Source organism: Tenrec ecaudatus, chromosome 9 (assembly GCF_050624435.1).
Source record: "Tenrec ecaudatus isolate mTenEca1 chromosome 9, mTenEca1.hap1, whole genome shotgun sequence".
Lineage (NCBI taxonomy): Eukaryota > Metazoa > Chordata > Mammalia > Afrosoricida > Tenrecidae > Tenrec > Tenrec ecaudatus.
This window is the reverse complement of record NC_134538.1, coordinates 57,055,874-57,076,213: the sequence shown is the minus strand read 5'-3', so window position 1 is coordinate 57,076,213 and position 20,340 is coordinate 57,055,874. Positions and strand designations below refer to the sequence as shown.

Below are 20,340 nucleotides of genomic sequence, written 5' to 3'. Positions count from 1 at the left end.
CCATCAGCTTTCTTCACCACATTTACTTGTTCACACACTTTGGCTCCAGCCGTTGTGTCGGGAGAGTGAGCATCATAGAGTTCCAATTTAATAAAAGAAGGTATTCATGCATTGAGGGAGTGTTTGAGTAGAGGCCCAAGGTCCTTCCGCCACCTTAATACTTGACCTATAAGTATAGACACATAGATCTATTTCCCCATCCTCCTATATATATTTGCATGTACATGTCTTTGTCTAGACCTCCATGAATGCCCTTTGACTCCTAGCTCTTTCCTCCATCTCCCTTGACTTTCCTCCTGCCCTACTACCATGCTTCATCGCCACCTGGGTCAGAGTATACCTCGATAAAGAGACTCTTTTGAAGACTATCATATTCTACTGAGATTAAAATAACAGTGTAGATACCCACCTTTACGGCCAGTGAGTCAATTCTGATATAATAGGCCCCTACAGTGTTAATAAAATAAGCCTGAAATATTTACTGGGGAAGACAGCCCAGTCTTTATCCCTAGGAGTAGCAGGTTCGGTTGAATTGTAGACCTAGACATTTGCAGCCCAATGCCTAGACTTTAAGCCCACCAGAGTTCCTTAACAATAATACCAAACCAAAATAGCAAGCTCCATGCCATTGTGTTGATGCCAATTCATAGCGGCCCTAAAAGACAGGAGAGAACTACCTCTGTGAGTTTCCCTGACTAACTCTAAGGGAATAGAAAACCTTACCTTTTCCCAGCAACAATAGCACAGGCCATGTAAATACAATAGAAAAGATACCATTTCTCTGAATCCTAAGAATAAAGAGATGAAAAATTAAGGGAAATAAAGGTTTTAGATTCTGAAAGGTAATCTTAATTATGGGGATGCTGAAATAGTTACAAAAGATGACAACTTAAAGAAATGAATTAAAGGAAGCATAGAACATATAAACAGCTGATAATTGATTTAGGTTATCTATAGGGTAGTTGGTAAAATTAAGATTTCTTGTGATTGTAAGGGATTCTGTATTTTAGAAAGCCTGGCTTGTTTGGGGTATTTATGTTTCAGCAGATTTTCACAGCTGTAAATAATGACAAAAATTTTATTAAGCCTTTGTTTCACAGAGTGACAGGGTAAAGGAAAAATTGAGGATGTGCCTAAGTTTATCAGTTTATTAACAGGGCTAGAAATCATATTAATTTTCTTATCTGTGAAGATAAAAAGAAGTAAATGAAGTCTTGGAATTATGCGTTTATAAGATTCATAGTATTATTTTTAAAAGTAAATAAATGAAAGCTCTTGAAGCCATAGTAGGAGCTCTGGTGATGATGTAGTGGTTATGTGTTGGGCTGAGATCCTCATGGTTGGCAGTTCCAAACTACCAGCAGTTCCGCAGGAGAAAGACTGGGCTGTCTACTCCTGTAAACTATTACAGAGGGGTCACTATAAGTCAGCACTGACTCCATGGTCGTGAGTTTAGTTTTTGTTTTTGTAGTTATCTTTAAAAAAAAAATCATTTTATTGGAGGCTCGTGCAACTCATCACAATCCATCCATCCATCCATTGTGTCAAGCACATTTGTTTTTGTAGTTATTTTACTTGATTCCCTCATTAGTTTTATATATTGACAGTTTGATAGCTTCTTCCTGTTATCTCCCAGTCATTTCCACATTCCAAAGGTCAGTGGTCACTTCTCATTCATTATCTTATTTAATTTACACATAAGACCAGCTTTGGAAAAGATTCTTCTTCCTCTTCACTAATTCTTTTTATTGGTCTTCAAGCACCTTGTACTGACTTGGTGTCTCTCAATGCCTTTGCCTATTCCTCTTCTCTAAAATTTAACATCTATTAATCAGAATTGAACATCTATCAGATCTTCTTCCAAATATTTTGTTCTACACTCAGCCTTGCACATCCAGTTGATGTGACTCTTTTCTTCTGACTGCTGAAGGCAAAACCTCTGGTGTCATCCTGAACTCTTCCACATCCCACAGTCTATTTATGCACAATATGACATCATGTCACCTCTTTCATCCTTTTTGTGTACTCTAACCATACCTGCGTCTTTGCTGTCTTTCATTTCTTTGTTTGCCTTGGGACATTTATACTATCTCACCGCATTAAAAACCTTCAGAGTTTCCTTATTATTTTTCTAAAATATCATTTATGATTGCCTGATTTAAAATCACCATACTATTACCACCTCACAATTTCAGTCCTCTTTTCTTGCTTTCTCTATTTAACCTTAGTATTAACTTTTCAGAATAGTATTGATTAACTTTTCAACTTAGTATTAACTTTTCAGTTGTTGCTAATTAGATTTCTTAATATTTTCCCTCTCCCCACTTTAGAATATAATATCCAGAATGAAGAATTTTGTTGATTTTGTTCATATATATCCCAGGAATTTTGAGTAATTCCTGGCAAGTGGAAATTATTTGTTCAGTACATGCATGCATCCTTAAGTCGTATTGTCATTTCAGATCCAATGCTTACTATTGCAGTCTAGCCATAATATATTTCAAGGATTTTGGTTATAGTTTTCCTTATATCCATTACTTTGTAGTGAGAAACTAAGATTTTAATTTGTCAAATAGTACATAATATTTTCTTTAGTAGAATTAAACAGTATTTTGAGTGAATACATGCACGTATGCCTACACATGTAAATATAATATTCATATGTTATACAATTGAAGAGAACTTAATAATTAAATATAAATGTGGGCATTTCAAGACCAAAGTTACAAAAGCAACATTAAGTACAAAAGCATGTCAATTATCAAGAAAATTGATTAATTTTAATGTAATGTTTAAGTGTAATGTTGTTTTCCTGATTTATATAAAACAAATCTCTGTCCTAAGTTTATAACTGAAAGGAGATAAATAATATTAAGAAATAATTGAATTTTTCAGTTCAAAATAAGTAAAATACAAGTGGTTTTTTAAATATGAATATTTGAAAAGCTAGTTTAAATATCATCAATCAATATTATGGACCCATGATAAAATATAATATATTTTCCTAGTTTCTTCTCTGGACACTGAAAAAGGACCCAAGCCATGCAAAGAAAAAGATTGTGAATCTTCAAAAAGACTTGATAAGGTATGTTATGGGAGGCTGGATAAAAGGGAAAAATTGAGTGATATTTTTAGTGTACAGCTAGGCTGCTACTTATAAAACATGTAAAATACATAGGGGGCATTTAGGAAGTGCTGTAATAAAATTCAACCAATAATAAAAGATGAATAAAAATATTTCAGTAAACTACTTTGAAACTTTGCTTATCCATAAGGGAGTTTGCAAGGGATTTTAAGAAGAATTGTGAATTTACTTATTTAGTTATTATAATTAATTTTAAATCATCGATTAAAAATAGTAATTTATAAATTATCAAGAGTTCATGAGGGATGGAGTGTGGGGAAGGGAGGGAAAAAATGAGTAGCTGATATCAAGGGCTCAAGAAGAAAGAAAATGTTTTGAAAATGATGATGGCAACAAATGTCCAAATGTGCTGGACACAATGGATGTATGGATTGTGCTAAGAGGCCCCAATAAAATGATTAAAAATAAATAAATAAAATAATCAGAATTTTGCCTATGTTATTTGGCCGTATTTTGCCTATGTTTCAGCCTATGTTGTTATCCCTCATTAAAGATGTAAAGTGCTGAAATACAGTTTTATATACTACCTACATCCTTTCTCTGTATTTAGCATGAAAATTATAATGTCCAGCTATTTCATATGGTTCTCTTTTTTATTACAATTGACATATAGTTCCTTCTCAGTACATTTATGGCAATATTTTTAAAACATGTAATTATTACCTTTCTAACACATTTTTAAGTATTTGTAATATGAATTTAGTTACCTTTAAAAGGTGAAATTTTCATTTTATGGGTCTAAGCATTTTATGCTTAATTGAAAGCTCACTATTTTGGACTTAGGAATTTGATATGGAGATTAACCCTTTATTTCCGACTCATTCTAAACCCATTGTGTTAGGCCAGGTTGACTAGAGAAACAGATCCAGTAGCACTCATATATGTATAAGGGAGCTTTATATCAAGAAGTAATTATATATATCAAGAAAATTCAGTCTAATTCAAATTCCTAAATCCAGTGCTAGTCCATAGTCTCTCTTCAGACCCATGCAGCCATGGAGCCGTGATTCGGAGTTCAGAAGATCCCAGGCTAGTGGGTTCAGAGTTCAGTGCCTCCTAGGTTGCTGGAAACGTGCCAGGGCTCCAGGCGCTATCGGGGTCAGCAAGCAGGAAGGTGAAGGCAGAGAGAGAAAGTTTCCCCAGGCCTTCCTTATGAGAAGGAAATGCCCTAAGAAGGTACCATCAGGCTCTGACTTGGTTGTCACACTCTAAATACCACCCCTTTTATATATATTCAAGTTGACATAGAATAATATAATTTCTCACCCATTGTCAATTTTGATTCATTGCAATCCTATGTGACATAGTAGAACTACCTCCAGTTGGTTTCCAACTTTGTGAATCTGTTTTCCCTCTCAATAGCTCTAGGACTTACTGAAAACTATGATAATTGATTGTGAAATTCTACCATGATACTTACAATGTATCCATTACCTTCACTGTCCCATTACCCATACATGCCTGCTCATGGTAACCAGCAGTAAACTTTGCTCTCTATACATACACCATTTCTAGTCTTTTTATGTCAGTGGGCTCATAGAATAGTCACCGTTGTTTCGTGTGTGATTGGCTTATTTAAGTGAGCATGGTCTCTGTCTGTTTGTCTCTCTTACCGTGTATTGTGGGTTATATGAAGCATTACAGAGCGGCCCCTATTCTACGTGCACCCTGTGTTCTCTGTTTTCATTCTTCCTTCTCTCCTACTCTCTGCAGTTGCTCCTTTGGTAAAATGGTTGCTTTTTCTAACATGGCCGTGAGGGCAGTCCCACACCTGATGGGTGTTGGGGATCCTACTAGTTCCTACCTGACATGTAAGCCTGGTCTTGTTTACCATTGGAAGATACTACCCAGTTCTTCTGGCCTGTTAGCAGAGAGGGCATAAAGGCAATTAGCCAAACATTCTACGTCCTCCTCCTGTTCCTGAATACTTCTTCCTCTGTAGCTCTAGATGAATAGAAAACAATATTTATGCCTCATATTATCCCTTCTAAGTGTTTAAGATCCCAGGAACTAGACAGAAGCACTAAATATTAATAGCCTAATTAACTGAGATCTTCTATGAAATGATGTCCTTAAACCTCCAAACCTGTAAACCAAATCAAAGAGGAGTTTGGTTGAATGTAAGTATCTTCAGCTGAACTTAAAAAAAATTTCTGTCATTATAAATATATCTATCTGTATTACCTTAATTAATATTCACTCTCTTTCAGTTTTTCTTACTGTGGTGTTTTGTTTTGTTTTTGCTGTGATGCTGGAAGCTGTACCACTAGTATTCCAAATGCCAGTAGCAAATTCTCTTAATGTTCTGTGATTTACTTTTCTACTTGATCGCTCTGTGTTCTAATATCCATTGCGATTTTATAAAGCCAGACACAATTCATGATTCATGGTTTATTTAGGAAGATAACAAGCTATCATGCCAGCGAGAAATGCTCAGGAGAACTATTTAACCAAGACATGTTACAAAGTTCCAGGTCTGCTAACAAATGCTTCTTTGCTAACAAATGCCTCAATCTGAAGGCATTCAGCTCAAGATCTTTGGGCCAACAAACACAGAATCCTGATTTTAGCTGAGACACAACTCATCCCAGTAATGCTCATCCTAAGAGCTCTTGTGGATCCACAAATCCAATTTACCCAATTAAGAGACCAGAGGCACAGACTTCTGCACAAAAGCATTCATGTCCACTTGCTCTGTGGGATGGAAAGTCCATCACTCTATTCCATACTCTGGATCCTGGGTCTACTACTGCGCCTTATTTGGATCCACAGGTTCAGGGCACAGGAATTTTGGTCCAGAGGATAATCTACCACTCCTGACTCTTGCTGGTAATGAGATTCCACACCCTCCACCCCACCCCCGATTCTCATAGGGCTCAATTTATACACAGCATGTTGACACTCCAGGGAATTGTTTTTGCAATTACACACAGGTGAATCCTATCAATACCTCCCCCACCTTCTTACCAAACTGATGCAGAGAAAGGTCATTTGGTGAGAGAGACTTTAACTAAATTCTAAGTCAAACCACGTTAAATAATTCACTGCCCCCTGCACAAGTTTAAGACTCAGGCACTGTTCTTTCTGAAATCTGGACACCATCTGGTTTCTTCTCCATACTTTCTATAGCATCCATATCTTCAGTGATCTCTTCAAGAGAGTGAGAATCAAGCAGGTCCTTTGCTTAAGAACTAATTATTCTTAGATTGGAGCTAAAATTAAGTGTGAATCTCAAATACATGCAATTACCTATGGTTTATATATGTCTCTGGTTCACTTTAGAGACAAGATTATCAGTTAATGATAGAGAATATTATAAAGTATCTCCCTGGGGCATAAAGTGTTATTAATAGAGCCAGTGATAATAGAATTTAAAACAATGTGGTGAAAAGAAAATTTGAAATATATAGGCCCGGTTTTCAGAGTGAAATATATGAGCAGCTGACTTGCACATGGCCTCTGTCACCAAGGATTGGATAGAAATAGATCAAAAGTGAGGTGTCAACTAATTCCACATGGAAGAACCACTCCAGCCTGTGTGCTTTAAGGATTGTAAATAATAAAACTCAAATTCATAAGAGAGAATGGTAGTAGAGCTTAAATTCTGAACACCTCATTTTTTCAGAAGGCTGTGGATGACAGTAGAAGCCTGAAATCCATTTGCAGGGTCCTCAGGTAGCAGGGTCCTCAAACTATGGCCTGCGGGCCTCAGGTGGCCGCCGAGGACATTTATCCAGCCCGCCGGGTGTTTTTGCCCTGGTTTTTTCACTTTAAATTAAGATATGTGCAGTGTGCATAGGAATTTGTTCACAGTTTTATTTTTTTAAAAAAACAAACCAACTATTCGGCCCTCTAACTGGTCTGATGGACAGTGAGCAGGCCCCATGTTTAAAAAGTTTGAGGACCCCTGGATGAAGGTCTTTGGTGGGAGTTAGAACCTTCGCCAAGAAGAACCATATTAACAAATTTACTACCCTCTACACAAGTCTCGAAGACCCAAGATGCTATCCTTTCTGATGGCCAAGCATCATCTGATTTCTTCATCAAGCTTTGCTATAGAACTCGTATCTTTAATGATCTCATCATGAGGGTAGGTATCAAGCAGGACTGTGTCATAAGAACAAAATGTTTTTAGAATAACGTTAGGATTAAAGTGAGTTCAAAATTCATTCATATATCCATGTATATAGGTCCTCAGTTCACTTAAGAGACATCATTTATTATAAGTATACTAAATAATATTATATTATAAATAATCCCCATGAGGCAAATAGTAATTCTATTGGTATTATCACTTATTTAGCTAATGGCAAATAATTAAAAACACTGTTGAGGAAAGGAAGGTATTATACATGTATAGGACTTTTTTAAACAAAAATACATGGATTGTTAATTTGTAGAGATTAAAAGTTTAAGGGACTAGACACTATTTACACAAAATGAGGGTTGGAGATAGAACAAAAGTTTCAATTATGCACATTCACAAAGGCAGAACTATGACTGCTGGACTAAGTCATGTCATATAAAAATCAGAGAAAATAGCTAATATATGACAATCGAGCTGCCATTCATTGGGCACCTTCAAAGCAAGAGATTTGAATCCAAATTCTATGACTTCCAAAAGTTCTTCTCCCTCTAGGCCAGTGGTTCTCAACCTTCCTGATGCCACTGTATTAAAGTTCCTTAATACAGATCCTCATGTTGTGACTCCTACAACCATAAAATTATTTTTGTTGCTACTTCATAACCTTAATTTTGCTACTGTTATGAATTGGCCCACCCCTCTGAAAAGGTCGTTTGACCCCCAAAGGAGTAACAACCGACAGATTGAGAACCACTGTGCTAGGTCCTAGAATCGAGGGCATTTCAGCCTTTAGCCCGAGGAAGTATATCTGGTCCCTTTAATATTCTACAGGTGCGTGTGATAAAATCTAGTCCTCTTAGTGGGACTTCCAAATCAGATCCTTCTAGTCTGATCTATGAAGGATGTTGGGCTCTTTGAAAAGACAGTCTAAAGGCCTGAATTATCAAAGACTGGGTAGAAACTAGGTCAAAACTGCCCAATTAGGAACACAATACTGGCTTATTCTCCCATAGGGGGCCTGTACAGTTACTGTTAAGCATTTTTTTTCAATGGTAGGATGCCCCACTTAGTGAAGTTACCAAGAGAAATGTAATTGCCTTCTCTGAGACAGAAATGACCTCCATCCCTACCACTTGACTTGGATTTCCAATAACATTCACTAATCACTCCTATAAGAGTGTCTGTTGATTTGTAGTGATTGTAGAACAATGTTATATGACAGGACTGATTGATTTCCTTCTTATCCCTTATCATGAGAAACTGACCTAGCTGTGTTGAGTCCTCATCTCCCCTGTGGAAGATAAATAAGGGGTGATAAATGGTACCTAAACACTAGGCAGGAACAGTACCTCATTGCCTAGGAGAGGGGATTATAAGGTTAGATGACTTGAGACCAGAGCCTACATTTTTCTTGAGTTTACCCTTATGGTAGTGCGCTCATGCAATATTTGTCCTCTTATAATTGACTAACATCACTCAGCACAATGTTTTTATGTTCATTCATGTCATGAGGTGTTTTGTGGTTTCGTTTCTGTGTTTTTTGTTTGCATAGTTCCCCATTGTATGTATGTTTGAGTTTCTTTTTCTTTTTGCTATTATTTTTCATTTTATTATTTTTAAACCAATTAATTGGCACAACTTATCATACAATTCAATAGTTCAGTCATATCTAGAAAGGTTGTACAATCATGACCACAATTTTAGAACATTTGCCTCTTTCTTATATTCATTGTTATTAGCTCCCTATTTCCCCCCAATGTCCCCTGCCATGCTCCCAAGAAACCATTAACCCAGTACTGTCTGTATTGATTTACCTATCCTGTATTTCATACACAGTAACACACACACACACACACACAGCAACAACAAAACAGAGAAAACCTCAATCAAAAAGAAAGTAGTAAACAGCAACAAAAAAGAAGGTAGAAAGTATTGAAAAACTAGAACAAATTTTAAATGGGTCAAAGGGAGATCAAATGAAAAGGTGTTAAATTTTATCCTCACTACATCTGCAATAATCCATTTTCCGATGCACTCTGCATGATAGCAAAGTTTTTCACATCCCTAGTCTACGGTCACTGGAGGCTCAATCCAAGTCTATTTTCCTTCACTTAAAAAAAAACAAAACTAAACTTTAAACGGGTCAAAATAGGGAACAGATGATATTACATTTTAACCTAACTATATTGGCACAGTTGACTTTACAGTGCTCTGTCTCATAACAAGGCATCCACACCCTTGGTTATGATCAGAGAGGGTTTATTGGAAGCTCTGACTAACAGCATATTCTATTCCTGTGGGATATGGTGCTAATATTCTATGTTATTTTCTCTGTGTCAGTTATATTCTGTTGATTGATTATGATTATTGGATCTTATTCTTTCAGTTATTTGGTGTAATCGAATATGAGTTCCTGAAATAGAGTGTGTTGTTGAAGTTTCTTGTTATAATTGTGGAACTTCTGTTCTAGTGAAATCAATTTTTGTTTTATTCATTCCTTGTTGATTAGTGCTTTTATTGTTATATGCTTTATCTGTTTATAATAATTTTCTTTGATGTCAAATATGAGGAACCTTTAAAAAGTTCATGGAAAAGACTCATCTTTTAATTGGTTTCATGAACCTTTTGAATTACCTTTGTGTACTTTTATCAGATATTAATACTGTCCCTTATTTTTAATAATATTTAAATGGTAGACTTTTACATATTTTAATTGACAATCTACCTATGGCATTAAAGTTCAAGGGATTATCTTATAATTGGAGTTGTTCGTTCATTTATTCCTTTGTTTTAATCCACTCTTCCAATATCTCTCTTTGGTTGGTGTATTTAGGTTGCTTATTTGATATATTATTACTTCTAGATAATGAGATAACTATGTATTAGTATTTCTGTCTGACATTTTAATTCTTATGTTATGCTGTTCTTCCTGGTTCTCCTTCCTCTAGCTCTTTTTGATTTCTAATACTGTTTGAATGTATCTCTTTGTATAGTTTTCTCATTTTTAGCTTTTTCATAAATCTATTACTTTGTCCTGAAGTCCATTCTCACTTTACTAATGAACCCTTCTAGTGACTGCATTTTAAATCTGTTTTGTATCAATAATTCAACAACTTCCATTGGCTCTTTTTAAAGAAGTTTTAGTCTTTTGCTAATATTTATTTATTTCATTTGTTCAAGAGAATTATAATTGTGTAAAGATTATAATGACAGCTGATTTACAATATTTGTCATATGATTTTACTATCTGATTGATCTTAGTGTTAGTATCAGGAGTGTTTTCTTATTTAGATTGTAATTTTTCTTGTCCTTCACGTGATGAATAATTTTTAATTGCATTCTAGATATTTTGCCTATTATGTTAGGAGATGTGGGGTGCTGGCTAATTCTTTTATATAAGTAGGTATACAGCCATCTACTTTATTGTTAGCTAGGAGGTACTTATGTTCCAGTATTTAAAGGCTTTGTTGTGCTATTTGGTTCTCTTTGTTTTCCGTTGCTGCTCTGACTCCCACCATCACTACTGGGGTTTCCAAAGGGGCAGGAAGGTGTTTTTCCTGACTGTGCCACTGGCTGTCTCTCGATTTAGGAGAGATGCAGTGGCAGTGGGCTCCTGTGTACCTGATCCTGCATACACTTACTCCCTTGAGTCTTGGGTTTGGGGAGTGGAGAAGCTTCCCAGGTTATGAAGTCTGTGTGATTGTGCCCCTCTCTCTGATTCAGCAGCGGAGAGACAGTCTGCAGTCCCGTGCGAATAGCGACACATCATCTACTGGGTGTTTATTATTTCTGAGTGTCATTGTATAGCGCTCCTCACTCATGCTGGTAGTTCTAGCCAGCGGAAGAGTTTCACAGTCGGGGTGGACACATGCATACTTTTCACACTGCTGATTCCTGTAACTCGGCTTTTATTTCCTTTCTGGCCACCCTTTCTTCTGTCTCTGTATGGGGAGAGGTGTCTCTGGGTTCTAGAGAGCAAGGCAATTTTGTCCTGGGTTCCTCAGTGTGACTGGGTTTCTTTGTGTTCTACATGGCCACTTCTGTGTCTCTAGGGCCAGAAGGAAAGTCTCAGGTTTGTTTTGTCTGGGTGTCCCTTGTCAGGTTTACCAGCCCTCCTTAGTGTATCTCCCAGAAAAGAAACAGCTTAGGAAGAGTGACAAGGAGATTGCCTCCTTTGTCTGATTAAATTTGGAGGGCTCCACCAGTCCTCTTTCCAGTGATGTTGGGCTCACTGGAACCACCCATTCAATCTTCAGGAGGAATTGCTGCTATGCCAAGATAGATCTACACCAAATCTAGGTCAACCTCTGTTGGTTCTGTTGGGTTGAGGATGCAACAAGCTTTTTTGTGGAAATGGCATGGGCACCCCATTTGATTTCCTTCAGCTCCCAAAGCTGTCACAAGACAGAGGTCAGACATTCCTGTGTTCTTCATCCCTTTTTACCATAGTTTGACATCATCTCCCCCTTCCATAGCGCTCTATGTCAGAGGCTGGGTTCTCCAATTCCTTGCATGGCCACCCAGGAGCCACAGGCAGTGCTTCACTATTGCAGTGATTATTAGAGAAGTTAACAACTGACAATTCATGTGAGAAATGCTCAGGATGCAGTTTATTTCAGACCAGTGGTTTTTTTGCTGCTTGCCCACAGGCAGGCCTCTCTCTAGCCCGTAGTCTCATGGTCTGGCCTCTGCCCTGTTTGGGCAATGTTACACATCATTCTTGTGGCTGCTAATAAATGCCCAAAAAAATATTCTACCAAAAGCCTCTCTATCCAGGCACTCATTTCCATCTCCATGAGTCAGCAAAACCCAGCTCTCCCAGTTAGTGCCTAGAAGCATCTTCCTCCACAAGCCAGCCTCCTTCCCCAAAGCACTCAGCTGTATGTGCTCTGTGCGCTGGGATTAGCTCCACTCTGTCTCATGCTAGGACGCTTGGTTCTGGTACTGCAGCTACTGTGCCACTCATTTGCTGCCTCAATTGTCTCCTGAATCAAAGAGTTGCAGAAAGCAGGAATCTTGGGTCCAAAGGATACGCGCTCCACTCTTGGTTCCTCTTTTGCTGTTAGTGAAATCCTACCTTCTTGCCTCTGAAATTGCTCATTTCATTCCCAGCAGGATGGCAAACACAATTGACCCCTTAACCACCTCTTACAGATGAATCATATAATTCAGTTTATTCCTGCACTTTCTTGCCCAGACCCATCAAGAAAACAAAGATGAGTGTAACAAAGGCTATGGCTAGAAGAGACATATTAAATAATTCAATACATTATACCTTGCTTCTATATTTTTTTTTGCTTCTATATTCTTCCTCTATTTCACCATCTACCCACTTCTCAAAATTTCCTTTGATTGTCTCTTGTGCCATTTCCAGGATTTACAGTTGTACTCAGTGAGAGGGAGAAGAGAAATAAAGATGTACGTAATCTTTTCCAGATGTCACTTTTAATTTTTTTCAAATCAAAATATGTACAATATATTACACAATTTATATGGAGGCATTATAGTAATGATTCTTATTTTTTAACCTTGGAATACATATTTTAGCATATATTTCACATGTAATACAATTTAATTGTTCAAAAATATTAAGAAGATGTGTACAATCATTACCACAATCAACTTCAGGACATTTTCTTTCACTCATTGTTTTTAGCTTCCCATTTCTCCCATCCTCCATGCCCCTAGGCTATTGTCAATCCTGCTGCCGTCTCCATAGATCCACCTACAGTGGATTACTTATACAGACAATCCTACAAGATATAAACAGAAAGGAAGCAAATAAGTAAAACCCTTAACAACAGTGACCAAAGCATTGAAAACCTCAATCAAGTAGAAAGTAGAAAATATTAAAAATGGAAACAACTTAAAAATGGGTTCAAAGGGATACAAAATAATAAGGTATACATTTTAACATCACTGTATCTGCCATAACCAACTTTAAAATGCGTTCTGCCTGACAGCAGGGCTATTGTACTTGCCTCCACTATGGTTAGAGGGAATTCACTGAGGCTTCAGCTACATGGGGACCCTGCAGATGCACTTGGGCTTCCACTGATGTCCGTAGCCTTCTGCAAGCTGGGTGTCTGCATTTAAACTATGATACCATTTGCTCCTTTGGTTATGGGTGTTGTTTATAATCCTTGGATCACACAGGCTGTTGTGCTTCTTCCATGTGGCCTCCTTGATGTCTCACTTAGCTGTTTGTTGAAAGACAAGACTTTAAGACCCCAAATGCTAATCTCTCCGGTAGCTGTCAGCATCTTCACTATGCTTTCTTATTACCAAACTTATTGGCATATTTTCTTTTCTAGTGTTTCATTTTCAATTTCCTTTGTGTCTGTTATGATGTCCCCCTTTGCATCTTCTCTGTCTTTTCATCAATTAAGTTTGGCAGCACTGTGTCAATTTTGTTAATCCTTTAAAAAAAACAATGTCTTGTCTTTTTAATTTTTCTATTTCTCAATCCAATTATTCCCACTCTAATTTTTATTTTTATTATTTTCTTCTGTTGTTATAGGGTATATGTTGTGCTTCTTTTAGTTGTTGGAGGTGTGGGCTGTTTTTTCTTGTGTGTATTATTATAAATTTCTTGTTTATAACTGCATTATCGGTGTCCCCAAGGCTTTGGCATAATATGTTCTTGTTCTAATTTATTTAGATTAACTTCTTAATTTCATCCCTTATTTGATTTATTATTCAGTTATTTTTTAGTAACATGTTGTTCAGTCTCCATATATTTGTCTTTATGCTCCTGTTCTTTCTAGAATTGATTTCTAGTTTTATAGCATTGTGACTTGAGAAAATGTATTGTAGTCTCGATGATTTTTAATTTGTTGAGAATTGACTTGTGTCAAACACGTGATCTATTCTAGCGTATGTACCTTGTGTACTGCAGAAGAATATATATCGTGTGGTTGTTGGGTAGAGTGCTTTGGAAATGCTTATATGGGATTGAGCTGGTTGATTATGTTGTTGAACTCTTCTGGTTCTTTGTTGAGTTTTTCCTCTCATGATCTGTCTGTGTGTTGAAGAGCAGTGTATTGAAATCTCCAACTATTATTGTCCAGCTGTTTATTTCTGTTTTCAACTCTGGGTTTGGTGCATTTCAAAAGTGCATATAGGTTTATCAAGGGTATATGTTATTTTAAACAGTATATTGAGTCCATTTTGGGCTCTCATTAATTATTTGCTGTGAAGTCTATTTTTCAGATATTAATGTTGCCATACTTGTCTTTTTGTGGTTGCATTGACTTGGTAGATATTTTTTGCCAGACTTTAGTGTTTAATCAATTTTTGTCTCTGAGTTTAAATGTGTGTCTTTTGTATGCAGCCTATTGATGAGTCCAATTGTCTAATCCACTCTGTGACTCTCTGTTTTCAGATTTGTGCATTGAATTTATTTACATTCGGTGCCTTTGTGTGGGTCTGTTTTGCTATGTTTGGTTTCTTTTCTTCCACTTTTTTTCTTGTTGTTTTATTCGTGTACTTATTCATCCTCTGTTTTTGAGTGCTGCTTTCATCCCATATTTGTATTGTAAGGTTTCTGGGTAGTGCTGTCTGATCCTCTCAGGTTTGTTTGCTGCTGTCTTTCATTCTTTGCCCATAGTTACACAGTTAATATTTATTTTTGTAATGCTGGTCTTATTTTTATGAATTTCTTAATTTTTTTCTTTGCCTGGAAATGTCTTTATTTCTCCCTCAATTTGAGAGATAGTTTCGCTGAATATAGGATTCCGGTAGGCAATGCTTTTCTTTGTAAGTTTTATTTATGTCACTCAATTGTCTTCTGCCCTACTGAGTTTCTGCTGAGGAGTCCTAGCTTATTTTAATTGGTTTTCCTTTGAAAGGTGACTGTTCTTCTTTCTGTAGCTACCCTCAGGATTCTCCCAGTAACCTTGAAATTGGAGCGTTTATGTTATTTTTTTTCTGTTGGGATCTAGCTTATTTTGGATTCTCTCATCTTCTTGAATAGTTATTTTATTCTCCTTACTGATACTGGGAAATTTCCTTCCATGATTGTTTTGTACTATTTTTTCTTCTTGTTCTAGGATCCCGATGAGATACATTTTGTTAGTTTTTATCTTTGATAGTTTCCTATACCTTTTCTCAGGCTTTCTTTTGATTACTTTTTGTTGATGGTTTTTCTTATTGAATGCAGTCAGTGTGGTTTTTTTAAGCTTACTGATTAAATTTTCCTTATATTTCCCTCTAAATCTTGCATTATTAATATGCTGCCTAATTCTGTGATCTTATTATTATATTCCAGGATGCTCTTTGGTCTGAGGATTTTAGTTTTGCATTTTCTTCTGTTGTCTCATGCATGTTCTTCAAATCTTTTGAAAGGACCAGAACATCATCATTTTGAATTCTGTTTTCCACTGGGTTCAAATGATTTTGGGGTTGTTTCCATTTTATCGTTATCATTTACTGCTGTTTCCCTGTCATCATAGTACAAGTGTTAGTGGTGTTTAAGCTGCTGAGTTGTATAGAGGTAGTTGGCTCTGCATAGTGATGTGGGAAAAGTCTAATAAAAATTGAAAAGCATGCCACAGTGAAATGGAGAAAGGGGATAGAGGTAAGGTTTGAAAGTAGTGGGAAAGAAAGGAGAAAATAAAAGTCATGATAATAATTATCATTGGCTATCTAGACAGCCAAACTAACTTATAATTTATTGGGAAATACATTTTAAGAAATGTAATCTGAATTCATATGTATGATGTAGATACATGTCATGAGGACAAAGAAAGAGATAATAAGCTGATATGCAGAGAAAAGGAGAGACGAAACAGACAAAGGACTATGGTGTGGCTTGAGTGTGAGTGCTGAAGCTCTGTTTCTAAGATGATATGAATATGGACTTGTCTGCATACTCCGAGGGGGAAGAGGGAGAAAGCCTCATTTAGATGGATGTATTGGAATCGGAAGGCCTGCTGTTTTTGCCTGAAGAGAGCTGTGTATTCTCAGAAGGTGCCTGCTACACAGAAGATGTCACCTGGAGATGAAATGGGAGAGAATTAGAAAATATTAGTAAATGTATTATAATAGAACAAAAGTACAAGCACTGAAGAAAATAAAACTATGTCAAAAATAAGACCACCTTGTGAGTCGAGATTCCTTGCTCCTTTGGTGGTGTTATTGTGTGGGGAGGGCATTAGAGTACAAATCTGTAAAGAAAGAAGGAAAACATGATGAAAAGTGAAGTTTGGGTATTGATTGTGTCTGCATCAAGCAGTCCATGCAATCTGCTATGTCCCAGGACCCCAGAGGCCAGTGAGGTAGAGGGTTGTTTAGCTGAGTTGCCTCAGAGACCATGAGAAATTGGCTGTCAGGAAGATTGGAGCTCACAGAAGCAGCTGATGCCACTGGTCAATGGTCAAAGGGAGCCTATCGGCAGGTGCTGCGATTCTTTCACTTTAAGATGCGTGAGCCTACTTAGCTTTAAGTTGATTTTCTTGCTGACAGGAGGTGCAAAATATCCTTCCTAAGTGGAACCTCTCCAGTATTTATTGAGGAAATCTTCCGATGCTATTATCGGGTAGCCATATTTCCCTTCTGTCTGGTACAAGTATTCTTGAAATAATTAAGAAGTACTACTCTAGTGATTCTACCTCATCAGTTCTGAAATATAATGTGTGGTACCTGATAATGAAAAATGAAACTTCTCCAGGGTAACATCAAAGGACAAGAAAGACTAAAGCAGTTTTGTCTTCATTAGAATCACATCCAATTATTAGTAAAAAGATAGGGTCTATATTAGAATCAACTAGGTTGACAAATCTAAATTTTCAGTGGTTAGCACTACAAAAATTTAATTTTGACTCATAAGTCCATTGCTTGTCAGTACTGACATCAATCTACATCTATTTGTTTTGAAACTTCAAAACTTTATTTGCATAGAATGATCAGATACAAACCTTTCTACACACACACACACACACAAATATATATATATGTATATATACACACACACATACATACATACACCCACATAAAGGTTATATATAAAGCTACATATTACCTCCCATTGCAGCTTTTTGACTGGTGGTCTTCATGTAAACATTCTAAGCTTTGATCTGGAACAGTGTTATGTTTCTTTGGAAGCAGCTTGAACATGTCATTTTTTTTAAGATTTTTAAGTAGAATCTTAGCAATGTTCATCTAATTATTTCCTCCTGCTAAAATAAGACCTTTTGAATCTTCCTCCTCACCGCTCTAAAACGAAAACCACCCTCCTCACCTCAGTTCTGAACCCGAGTCCCTTCTTCACTGTGGTGCAGCTACCAGGTGAGGCTTCCAAGGCTGTAATCTTCATAGGAAAGAAAGCTTGATTTTTCTCCTGCAGAGTGCCTCACGGGTTTACGCTGCTCACGGTGAAGTTACCAGTGCAAGGCATACCAAACTATGCCTCCAAGACGCCTTTTTCCAGAACTTGCAAATCTTCAGGTTTCCCATTACGTCTCATGTTGCAGGCTTCATTTCTGGCTCTGCCAGGTGCTTCCTTTTTCAGTCTTGGTTCGTTTTTATACATTCATTGATGAGTGTTCAGTTGTATACTTGAGGAGTCCCACTATAATTCTCTAGAATCATTCTGTGTACAGCTCTCTCCTCTTTTACATTGTACTGTTAATCATATTCATTCACGCCTTCAGATCCCTTCGTCTGTCTAACACAAAGGTCCCCTGCTGCTGAAACCACTGCTGGTAGTTGCCTAAAATCCAGAATCTTACAAACTATGTTGTTAAATCGGTTTTATTACTTTTTTGGAGGGAGAATTATTTGTTTGTATTTTGGTTGTTTCAGGTGGTTGATAGTTATAAACTTGGCTGAAGACCAAAGTCTTTTGCATGAGCTTATAAATCTCGCAGTGGTTTTAATTTTAAGCATGAAGAAGAAGTAGACTATCTTGAATTCTTTTCTTACTTATCTCTATAGGAGACTAAAAAATAATGGAAAGTGAAGAAAATATGAAAATAGGTTCCAATCCTTTTTTATTCTTGTTCCTTAAAGTGTTTTGCCCTTGAGTTCTTTGGTGTCTTTGGGAGAGAAAATTCAAGTTTTAGTCATGGCAAATAAAGGAAATTGAAGCAGGAAGAAGTTGAGAAGAAATGTCTTCTTTTCTCTAACCAGCAAATTTCCAAGTTTTATTTCCACACCATACCTTGAAAAATCCTCTAAGATTCAACTAAAAAACTCCTTAGTGAAGTTCTTTGCCGTCCTAAATTACTTAAGGTGATGTGTTTTGAAATCTTCCCAGATGTGTGCTTCTTCATTCATTCATTGTGCTTCACAATACACACGGGGTTTGGGTGATAAAACATAAGTAAAAGTTAACGGACTTTTGTATTCTTTATTTTATTCACATTAAAATGCTAAAAAGTTTTCAAATATCAGTTGTAGTGCTTCCAGTTTTTAGTTGGAGGTTGGATAAAGAGAAATTTTGCTCTAAGCTCAAAGTTAGTCTAGATAGGTAGCAGCAAGAACAGATTGGTAAAGGAAGTCATCTGATGCCTTATTGCTTTTGCCTATGCAACTTCTTTTATCTTGTTTGGAATAGTGAATTGTATATCCTCTTTTAGTAAGAATCCAAGTAATATTACAAGTGTTAAATTTTCATTCCTCTCAGTATAATTGTCCCAGAATAATTAATGTTCAATTAAGATCTACAGATCTTAATGTTATATCCTCTGTTTATTTTTTTGTTAAGAAAAGTCTGAAAACAAAATCATCATTGTATATTTCTGTGAGAGAAAACTGAAATTATTTTAATAAATGGTTCATTATTTAGGGGCAATTTTGTCTTTAATTAAAACTTAAATTGGACCATTGCAGTTTTATTATTATATACATTTTGCAATATTGTTTCATTTTTGTATGTTTCTATATGTCTTCTTTTCATAATGGTGCTTCATACATATGTAGTTATCGCATTCTACTGGAATTGAAGGAATCCTAGTGGTGCAGTGGTTAAAGATTGGCTTGCGATGTACATGGTCTGCATTTCAAAACCACCAGCCACTCCACAGAAGAACGGGCTTTCTACTCCCATACCAACTACAGTCTTGGAATCTCACAGTGGGGTCCCTATGAGCCAGCATTGACTAGATGGCAGGGAGTTTGGTTTGGGGGCATGGGTATTGAGAAGCCCTGGGGGCGCAGCATTAGGCATTGGGTTGCTAATTGCAAAAGTCACAGTTTAAAGCTACCACCCGCCTAGGGGAGAAAGTTATGGCCTGCTACTCCAAACCCAAAGGCACAGTTCTCCCCTGCCCTAAAGGATCATTGTGAGTTGGATTGACCTAATGGCTGTGACTTTGGTTTCAGTTTTATTTGGGGTTTTGTTAACATTGATATTTTGCCAAAGTGTAGACCCTTATTTCTATTTAGGCTTACATCTCCACTTTTAAAATATAACTGCTTTTAGATTTCCTTTACAGAAGTGCCATATCAGGTGGTATGCCTATGTTTGTGTTAACAACTTAACATCAGTAAAATAGTCTGTTATATTTACTCCCATTATGACTAATGCCATTGTTCTTGGTTTTGTTGTCTCCTTTATTTTTGGAAAATATTCCATAGCCGTTCTTTGAGAGTAAGTCTGCAGGTGAGAGATTCTCTTAGTTTTCTTTTGCATGAAAATATCTTAATTTCTTATTCATTCCAGAAGGATAATTCTTCTGGATATTTTATTTGAAGTTTACAATCCTTTCTTTCATCACATAAAAATAATGGGTACCGCCTCTTTCTACCCTCTATGGTTATAGCCCTCTTCTCCTGAGACTCCAATGACATGCATATAAAATCTTTTGGTATTTATTGTCTTACAGGACTAATGTTCTTTTTGTTTTGTTTTCAATTCATTTTCTTTTGTTAAAATGTTATGAACATTTTTATATTCCATCTCAGTAGTCACTTATTTTTTCCATTTGTTCCAATTCACTCCACTATTGAATCTGTGCATTTAATTTTATTTAATGGTAGTTTTTATTTATGAAATTTCTGTTTGGCTAGTCTTTATATCTTTTTATCTGCTGAGACTATCTATGTATTTCCTTATTTCAACTTGTTCATGATTTTTAATGTTTATTTTATAATGAATTTATTAATATGA

The 20,340-nt window shown here is 36.5% G+C and overlaps 1 protein-coding gene across 2 annotated transcripts in view; it reads left to right on the top strand.

Annotated features, from left to right (window-relative positions):
- Window positions 1-20,340, top strand: part of ZPBP (zona pellucida binding protein) — a 123,719-nt gene that overhangs the window by 49,630 nt on the left and 53,749 nt on the right. For both annotated transcript variants that reach the window (XM_075557505.1, XM_075557504.1), the window contains exon 6: window positions 3,009-3,085. In XM_075557505.1, the coding sequence (XP_075413620.1) occupies window positions 3,009-3,085 (77 nt within the window). The remainder of the gene's footprint in view (window positions 1-3,008; window positions 3,086-20,340) is intronic.